General features: G+C 56.3%; 1 protein-coding gene across 1 annotated transcript; it reads left to right on the top strand.

The window, feature by feature from the left end:
• Window positions 1-301: 301 nt before the first annotated feature.
• On the top strand, window positions 302-9,363 carry KLHL35 (kelch like family member 35). Its single transcript, XM_051779885.1, has 7 exons — window positions 302-317; window positions 3,664-4,637; window positions 5,872-6,056; window positions 6,629-6,747; window positions 7,331-7,519; window positions 8,165-8,353; window positions 9,096-9,363. Exons 2-7 carry the CDS (start codon window positions 3,748-3,750, stop codon window positions 9,282-9,284), a joined length of 1,761 nt encoding a protein of 586 aa, XP_051635845.1. The 5' UTR covers window positions 302-317; window positions 3,664-3,747; the 3' UTR covers window positions 9,285-9,363.
• The last annotated feature ends 219 nt before the right edge of the window (window positions 9,364-9,582 follow it).

Below are 9,582 nucleotides of genomic sequence, written 5' to 3'. Positions count from 1 at the left end.
AGCTTAGTGGTTCAGCTGGGGTGGTTCTTGTGGTGTCTGGGAACCTTTCCAGTCCTTTAAATTTGCCAGAGCTGGGGTCTGGGAAGGGGTGCTGATGTGGCCACAGCCAAGGCTCACACAGCTGCCACAAGAAGGATCTCCACAGCCTTAATGTGCTGGGATGCTTGGGAGCTTTGGAAGCCCAGCCTCAGCTGGAAAAGCCCAGCCATGGTGGGAGCAGCAGCAGCAGCATGAGGCTGAAGGCTGGTGCCTCTTCTCCTGCACTCTCAGTGCAACAACCTCTTGGCTGAACCTCCTGAGTGAGTCTCGAGTTCCATGTGAGTACTGACCATATGTGAAATAGGAAACCAAGATGGGTTCCCCCCCCCCCTTAAGGCTCTTAATTTTCTCCCTCTCTTCCTTCTGGGCCCTGTTTCTGTCCTAGTTATGTCTCTGCCCTTACTCCTCTTCTTGGCTCTCGTGCTTTGTCTCTTCTCCTGGAGGCTGGTGACAGCCCTTCCTATCTGCTGAATGGCTGAGGGGGAAAGGAGGTTGTCCTGACTCTCTCCATGACAAGGTGGACTCTGTGACCTTAGAGGGCTTTTCCCGTTGTCCCAATGACCTGCTCCTGGTCATCTCCAGCTGCCATCCCCGTGCTCCACCCAGCCCTGGGCAGTGCAGCCTGGTAGGGCCGAGTCCATGGGGGTGAGAGATCCTGAGAGCAAATCCCACAACCCTCAGAGCCCTCTGTGCTGGCTGGGAAACCACAGTCCCTTCCAGGTTGCCCGGGATTCGTATGCAAACGCTGGGAGCAAGCAGGGTGCCAGCTTGTGCCCTGCATCCCAGCGATGGGAGAGGGGCGGGAAGGACCCGGCCAGGAAACACGGAAAGGCAGCTTCACCGGGATAACCACACCCAGGGGACGGGTTTATTAATATTTCTCTTTTGTCCAGTGTAGAATAATACAGGTTGTTCAAAGCGATGCCGGGCAGGGGAGGGAAGGCTGGGCTGTATGACAATCTTGGGCACAAGGGGGAACTCAGTGGAGCTTCCCCAGGGCTGCTTTGATCCCTGCCACGAAGCATTTAAAAATCCACCCAACTAGGATCGAGTTAGAGGGGAGGGTGCGAAAGCCACACGGGGCAAAGCTCCCCTTCTGTCCTCGCCATCCTCGGGCCCATAATTACCTAATTATCACCCGTTAATGAAGGGGATGCAGCTCCTCCCTGACCCGGTCCCGCTCCACCAGTCTCTCTGCTCTTCCTTTCAGCCGCGTTTTATTTATCGGCTTTAGTGGCGTTTGCAGCAAGGCGGAATCTCCGTGAAATGAATCGTTCCACCTGGACCCCGGTTTGCTCTCCAGATGGCTCGGCCCTCCTAAGCTGCCCTGGGTGCCGTATTTTCCCCGAGCTGGGCTGGCTTTTCCCCGTGTGCCGGCTCCTCCCTGGCTGTCGCTGACAGCTGCGCGGCTCATGCCCTGTAGCAGCTCCCTGGCATGTCATTCAGGAGGAACAAAAGCGGATTTCTCCCCCACCTCCCCGCCAGGGAGGATAAAGGGGATGCTTTTGTGCTTCCCCCCGCGTTTCTGCGGGAGGGCCGAGCTTTGCCGAGGGGACCCGTCTCCCTGCAGGGCTCCAGCGTGGATGGGGGATCTCCGAGAGGGAATTGATTCTGCGCTGGGTCCCACCTGGAGAGCACAACTTGGGTCAGGTAACGTTGGGCTTTTTAACGTTGGACTTCTTTCTGGCTTGCTAAAAAACTCCCGAAAGCAGCATTTGCTACTGCGTGGGAATTGGACGCAGAGGGTGACCCGGGGAGGGCAGTGGGGCAAGCACACTCCTCTTTGGAGTTGGCAGCACTTGTCTCGTGGGTAGACAGCGAGGATGTGGGCTGGGGAAGGGCATTTGGATTCTTTGCGAGCGGAGAGCGGTGTGTCTCTCTAAGGAGCTCCGCCTGAGCTGTCCCTTCCCCATGCATGCCCCTGATGGCTGGGAAATGTGTGTGGCTCAGGGAGAAGCGTGGGGATACCCATCGATTTTCCCTGCTCGGCAGGGACCGCGTGTGTCAGCGGGACGCGGAGTGTGCCGAGCTCTCGGCAAAGGCACCTCCGGGGAGCTGCCCTTGGTGGAACTTCCCCAAATCCCTCTGAACTGACTAATCGCGGCCCCGAGCACCCGTCGGGGGGTTTGGAGCCCTCACCCAGTCTCGGGGGGTTCTGAGCTGTTCAGATAGGGCTCGTCGTGCTGCTTCGCTGCTCTTCAGGTCTCTGGAGCTCCCTGGGGGCACCGGCAAAGGTGTTTTCCCACTGCCGGGGGGTTTCTGAAGGCACAAGGGATACAGGGATGCTTTCTCGGGCTGGTAGGGTGAAGATCCTCAGGGCTGGGGTTGGTTGTCCCACACCCCCGCTGCAGGGGCAGCCGGGAGGTGTCCTCTGGAGGAGGGGACCTGAGCACTTAGTAGTCCACGGGCACATGTGGCTGCCCAGGAGATGCAGGTGTATGAACAGATAAAGGACTAGGGCTAAGACAGGGGATTTTAACTCAAAATAAATTCAAGGTAATCCCCCTCCGAGGATGTGCTCCCTGCCCTCCTGCAGGGAGTGTGTGGACACCACAAAGCCACTGATTTTCTGGTAACTTGTCACCCTGGTGGGGACTTGTGCTCCTGCCAGAGGCTTGTGGTGTGATCCTCCGGGGCCTGACTGGGGGGAGGGACTAAGAGCAGAGCCTGAGCCCCCCCAGATGGGCTCTTTGCTGTCACAGAGCCTCAGAAAAGCAACGTAAAACGTGCCTGACTGTGGGAGAAGCTGTGAGCAGGAGCTCCACTCTGGCTCAGGGCTGGGTCCTGCTGCTTGTGCCATCAGTGTGAGCTGTGAACTCTTGGAGCTTGAGTGAGAGCAGTCTGCCGTGCTTCACTGCAATCACTTCATGAAGTCCTTTAGGAAATATTAAAAGTCATCTGGAGACCACATCAAGCAGAAAGGGATGTCAGAGGTAGCATCTCCCCTGGTTTTGGGCAGGTCATGTCGTAGCTACCTTTGGCAAATCTCAGAACCACAGCCTTACCTCTGCACTTCTGCCTGCAGTGTGGGGAAACAGGATGGCTCAAAGTCAAAATACTGCACTGCTCTCAGCTGGGCTGTACTGTGGGGCACCTGAGAGGATGGGGAGAGCAGTTAGAGCTGGGAGACACCAGAAAGAAAGGAAAGGGTCTTGAGGTGGCAGCACTGCACAGGTTGGGCAAGGCAGCAGCCTTAGAAGGAACTTCTCCTAAAAGCAGCAGTTTGCCTGCAAGGATGGGGCTGGATTGGGAATATCCCAGTGCCCTTCGCTGTGCTGTGGTTTGGAGGAACTGTTGACTACTGAGGAGGAGTTGTGTGGGGGTGAGGGGACAGGGTCTGACTAGATTTTGGCTGGATTTTGTACTTCCTCCTGGCACTGAGGAAGGTGCAGAACTATGATGATGTTGAGCATTGCAGGCAGATGTTTGAACAGTGTGCTGATCTCCTGTCCCTGCTTCCCTGGTTGAACAGTGTACTCATCTCCTGTCCCTGCTTCCCTCTTTGAATAGTGTGCTGATCTCCTGCTCCTGCTTCCCTTGTTGAACAGTGTGCTGATCTCCTGCTCCTGCTTCCCTTGTTGAACAGTGTGCTGATCTCCTGTCCCTGTTTCCCTCATTCAACAGGGTGCTGATCTCCCATATCCTGCCCTGTTTCCCTGGTTGAACAGTGTGCTGATCTCCTGTCTCCTGCCCTGTTTCCCAAGCAGGATGCACCGAGTGATGAAGGAGGAATCCAGTTTCAGGACAAGCAGCCTGGAAAACATGCCCCGAGACCCAGGCAAGGACAAGGTGCACATGAAGCTGTGCAGTGGGTCCTGCCACGCCGAGCAAATCCTGCAGACCCTCAACTCCTACCGGCACAGCGGCACCTTCACCGACGTGGTGCTGCTGATCGACGGGCAGGAATTCCCCTGCCACCGTGCCACCCTGTCAGCCAACAGCACCTACTTCAGGGCCATGTTTGGTGGTGAACTCAAGGAAGGCCACCAGGACATCATCAACATCCAGAAGATCTCTGCCTCCACCATGTCTCTCCTCCTGGATTACATGTACGGGGGGAACATCATCATCCAGGAGGACAACGTTGAGGGTATCTTGGAGCTGTCTGACCTGCTGCAGATCTCCAAGCTCAGGGATGCCTGTGTCACCTTCCTGGAGGGCCAGCTGCACCCGTGCAACTGCCTGGGCATCATGAAGTTCGCCGACTCCTTCTCCATCGCGTCCCTGACTGAGAAGAGCAGGAGGTTCCTGCTGGAGTGTTTTGTGGAGGTGTCGTGCCACGAGGAGTTCCTGGAGATGGGGGTGAAGGAGCTGGTGGGGTACCTGTCTGACGAGCAGCTGGTGGTGCCCAGGGAGGAGGTGGTGTTCGAGGCGGTGATGCGCTGGGTGCGGCACGACGTGCCCGCCAGGAAGGGGGCCCTGAGGGAGCTCCTGGAGCACGTGCGCCTGCCCCTGCTCAGCCCCACCTACTTCCTGGAGAAGGTGGAGATGGATGGGCTCATCCAGGACTCCAAGGAGTGCATTCCCCTCCTGCACGAGGCCCGCAAGTGCTACATCCTGGGGAACGAGGTCAGCTCCCTGCGCTCCAGGCCCCGGAGGTAAAACAGCCCCAGCTTCCATGGCCAGCATGGACCCAAAGCTGATGGATCTCACAGTTCGATGATTCCTGTAGTTCATGGTTCTTGGGTTGTTTTTTTTCTTTTTTCCTTTTCCCCCCACCTATTACCTTGCTTTTGGCCTCCTTGCTCCTGAAATGAAGCATTGGAGTCGTTTGCCTGCTTTAAAGGATTCCTGTGGAATTTAATGCATGTGATGCTTTTTGTTTGCATTGTGCTCTAATCACAGCGGTGTCCAATGATCCCATCCAGGGAGGTGTCCAGACTAAGGGCAGGAAGGGGTGTTTTAAGCTCTTTATTTCCATCTGCTTCCCTCGAAGGGTAGAGCGCTGGGTTGAGACCTGTTTTCCATTCCCAGCTCTGCCACTGGTCTCCTTTCACCTCTTTGGATCTCTCCTTCACCTTCTCCAGACTGTTAACAGGAAGGCTTGGAGCAGTCTCAGTCCTGCTGGCCATCAGCACGGTGCTTAACTCAAAGGCATTGCTGCAGGGTCAGGAATTAGTATCCAGAGGGGAAAAGCAGGTACTGCCCTGGTACCCACCTAGGCATGTTCAAATTATGATGTTTTTTTCTTTCCATTGATTTACTGATGAACAACCAGAAGATAAAGAGATGCTGGCCCAGGCAGCTTTGGTCTGTAGGGAATTGTCTCAGCCTGCACAAAGCATGGAGGAGCTGAGGATTGGACCAAGCCTTTCAAATCCTCTTTCATCCTCCTCCTTCCTGTCCCCTCCCTTCTCGCAGAGAGGTTCTTTTCTCACCACCTCCTACTTGGCAGGACTTGCCTTCCCCTGCCGTCTGTCTCGTCTGCTCGCTGCTATTAGGGCTGGAAAGGGAGAGAGATTTCCTGGAAGCACTTCTCTCTCCAGGCAGAAAGCTCGCCCCAGGCAGGCTGCCAGGAGTGGCTTTGCACACTCCTGAGGATTATTGGGTCTGACTGTGCTGGAAGGGGGAGGGGGAGTGGCAGGAGCCAGTGTCACTGTGGGCTTGTAGAGGTCATTCCCACTTCCCTTCCCTGTGCACTCTGGAGCTTTTCCCACCCGAGCTGGGGCGTGCCTCTGATCTGATGGTGCAGGGGTGAAATGATTTGCCCAGCAGATCAGTAGCTGAAGCAGCAGAGGGCTTTGCCTTCCCTAGGATGTCCCAAATAGGATGGGAGGGATGCTGGAAAGGAGTGGCCTGGCCCAGGACTCACCCCTGCCCTTCCTGGTGCAGGTTCATGGAGCTGGCAGAGGTCATCGTGGTCATTGGGGGCTGTGACAAGAAGGGCCTCCTGAAGCTGCCCTTCACAGACCTGTACCACCCCAAGAGCAGGCAGTGGACAGCCCTCTCCAGCGTGCCCGGGTACACCAAGTCAGAGTTCGCTGCCTGCACACTGAAGAACGACGTGTACATCTCAGGTGAGAGGGCCTGGGCCAGGTGGTCCCTTCCTGGGGACAAAGAACAGCACAAACTCTGCTTGGACAGGCACTCCTTAGGTCTGTTCACCAGGAATCCTTCACGTGTGTCCCAGCTTCAGAGCAAAATCACTTCTTGGTGAAGGTTGTCCTTGGGTGGTTTGGATTTTTCTGTCCCAAGGAATAGTTTCACCTTTGAGGGGGGAGGATGGCAGTGTTAAAAACCCCTTCCCTTCTGATGGGCATCTGTCAAGAGTGTCCAGCTGTGGAATGAGCTGGTTTTGGTGGGTGCTGTCAGAAGGGGTTTCCTAAAACATCCGAGTCCCTGCCTGTCCCTCAGTTGAAATACAGTGACTGTCAGATGAGTTCTATGAGAGGGATGGAACAGTGTAACAGGGCCTTGAACTCCAGGCAAAACCTGCCTTGAGAAGCTGGGTTTACATGGCCATAACCCCACAACCATGTTCTGGCCGTGGCTGCTCCATTGCATGGGGGAGCCGTGCAGTGCTGTGGTGCAGGGAGGTGATGGAGCTGTCCTTGGGATCGCACCAGCCCTCCGTCCCTCTGTTTTCCAGGAGGACACATCAGCAGCAGCGATGTCTGGGTGCTGAGCTCCCAGCTGAACGTCTGGATCAAGGTGGCCTGTCTGCAGAAGGGCCGGTGGAGGCACAAGATGGCAACGCTCCAGGGCAAGGTGAGCAACGGCCTGGATTTGGGAAGGAGCCACGTGAAGCACTGTCCCCACTTCTCCTGCTGCCCTGGACAGTGAGGAACTGTCAGTGTTTGTATTCAGGGTCATCATGAGGGTGGGGAGGCCCTGGCACAGGTTGCCCAGAGAAGATGGTGCTGCCCCATCTCTGGAAGTGTCCAAGGCCAGGTTGGAGCAATCTGGGATAGGGGAAGTGTCCTTGCCCGTGGAAGGGGATGGGACTGGATGATCTTTAATATCCATTCGAACCCAAGCCATTGTGGCATTCTGTGACTCATTTAGAGATGGTTTGGATGTCACTGTTTCAGAAACAGCCCCAAATGAAGTTGTGTCAGTAAGATCCACTGTGGGACAGTGCCACACCTCTGCAGGCAGCTGTGTTAAGTCTTTGGGTGAAAGCTGTGCAGTGTGGGCTGTTTCATGGCATGGTTTGTGTGAGGAGGGACCTTCAGAGGTGTTACTGTGGCTCTGTGTCACTCTGGCCAAGTCCTCCCCTCCCCTCACACACCCCGTGACAGGGTAGCCTCCAGGAGTTCCTGATCCCCTTGCTGTGCTCCTTTTGTGGCAGATCTATGCCGTGGGGGGCTTCGATGGCTTTTACCGCCTCTCCAGCGTGGAGTGCTACGACACCTTCTCCAACAGCTGGTCCAGCCTGGCCCCGCTGCCCCAGGCCGTGAGCTCGGCCGCCGTGGTCTCCTGCCTCAACAGGCTCTACGTGCTGGGAGGGGCTGTGGACGACACCTCCAACACAGACAAGGTATTGCTGGGCCATCAGGGATGGGCAGAGACCTGAAAAACAAGGTTTGGCAGGGAACCTGGAGGGAAACGGGGTTGTCCCTGAGCTACAAGGGTGCCTTTTTTTGTTGTTGTTGTTGTTGAAGACGGATGGAAGCTCTGTTACAATAAGATGAGAAGTCATGCAGTGAAATAGAAGCCAGTGAGACTTGGGCACCAGAGAGGGAAGGTGGCAGGAGGTAACAGTATATTAGATGTGCTTTCTGTAGAGCCTGGTCAGCCCTGGGGTGTCACTGGAACAAACCTTCCACACCATGGGCGTTCCCCTCAGCAGCAACACACTCCTCGTGCCTGGCTGTGCATCTGCAAGGCAGACACGATGCTTCTGATCTCCTGAGCTGCAGGAAGAGCTGTCAGTACTTCTGAACTCCATCTCCAAATGCTGTCTGGGTTAAGCACAGACACCCTGGGGCTTGTAGTTTGTCTGGGACACTGGAGCGCAAGAGGGAATGCCAGAACCCCTCGTGGCTTTGCTCACCCCTCCGGGGGTTGGAGCTCCCACCCGTGTTTCTGTCCCCATGCACTTTTATTTCTAGTGAAGAGCAGCTTCCCCCAAGCAGGGGGATGTGGGGAATCCATGTTCCTACAGCTGTGTCTCCCCTCCCAGGTCCAGTGTTACGATCCAGAGGATGACAAGTGGACACTCTTGTCTCCCACCCCGTTTTACCAGAGGTGCATCAGTGCTGTCTGCTTGGACAACATCATTTATGTTGTGGGTGGGCTCCTCAGCAAGATCTTCAGCTACGATCCCAGGAAAGACAGCTGGAGAGAAGTGGCTGCCCTCCCTGGGCCTCTGGTAAGGAAGAGCTTTAGGAAAGAAGTTCTGGGTCTTCTCTCTCTCTAGAATTGTGGCCATCTGTGCTTTGCTGGGGTTGAAGGCAAGGCAAACGCATTGTGGGTTTGGCTCTGAGCATGTGGACGTGACCCGTGCAGAGCAAATCAAGCACATGTCCTACTGTCAGTGTCCACACTGCTTGCAGGAGCTCTCCCACAGCAAACCCAAGTTTTTCCTGGGAAGCTGAGTCTACACCACCTATTAATGCCAGAGGAGTGGATCTCTAGGGAGAAAGTATTGGTGTTGGGGACCGTTCTCCACGTTATCTGTCTCAGTGGGAGGGTTACACTGCTCTGCTCTGCTCTGTGGTGGTGGTTGTGTATCCTGCTTTATTGCCACCACAGTCCTGCACTCACAGCCGTGCTGCAGTGTGAGCTGTGGCACAGGGAGGAGGAATGGTGGGACACAGCTTGTGATCTGAATTAAAACGCCAGGAAAGCACCTTTACAAGTGGCTTACCCAGGGAGGCACGGCCTGGCTCCCTGTGCCCTCGGTGTTCCTGAGGGACTGCCAGAGACAGCAACAGCCCCATCACCGGCTGGAGGCATTTCCAGTGCCTAAACTCTGACAGAAACAGTGAGAGTGCAGCCCCTCCAGAGCCAGACATCTGTCACCCTTCCTGCCGGGCAGGGCAGCGACTCAACGCCCTGCTCAGCTGCCTGGAGCTGGAGGCCTGATTCTCTGCTTTCCTCATGCTTTCCAGGAGAGCTGTGGCCTGACAGTGTGTGGAGGGAAGATCTACATCCTGGGTGGCCGGGACGAGACCGGGGAGGGCACGGACAAGGCGTTCACGTTCGACCCGGCGACGGGGCTGGTGGAGTCGCAGCCGCCGCTGCAGCGCTGCACCAGCTACCACGGCTGTGTGACCATCCTGCAGCGCAGGGACAGGTGACCACTGGCTCCCCTGCGCCCAGAGCCTCCCCTGGAGCCGCCCAGCACGTGGCAACAGCAGCCCCTGCAGAGGAGGTGCTCCCCTGGCCCCTGAGCAGCCTCGGGTTTGTTTTTCCCGGCACCGCGATGGTGCCGAAAGATTTGATGCTGATCCAGGTGAGAGGATGGAAGGATCCTGGGCTGTGTGAAGCTGCATCACAGGCCTTGCCACTGCAGCCCCTGGGACTGCTGAATTTGACCTTTGCTTAGGTTTTTCTGGCTGTGGACGAAAGTCTTCTGCTGCGTTTGCAACAGAGGTT

Source organism: Manacus candei, unplaced genomic scaffold (genome assembly GCF_025592945.1).
Source record: "Manacus candei isolate 608988 ecotype Guabito, Panama unplaced genomic scaffold, ASM2559294v1 h1tg000014l, whole genome shotgun sequence".
Classification (NCBI taxonomy): Eukaryota; Metazoa; Chordata; class Aves; order Passeriformes; family Pipridae; genus Manacus; species Manacus candei.
Note: the sequence above shows the minus strand (reverse complement) of the source record. Positions and strands in the feature narration are given on the sequence as shown.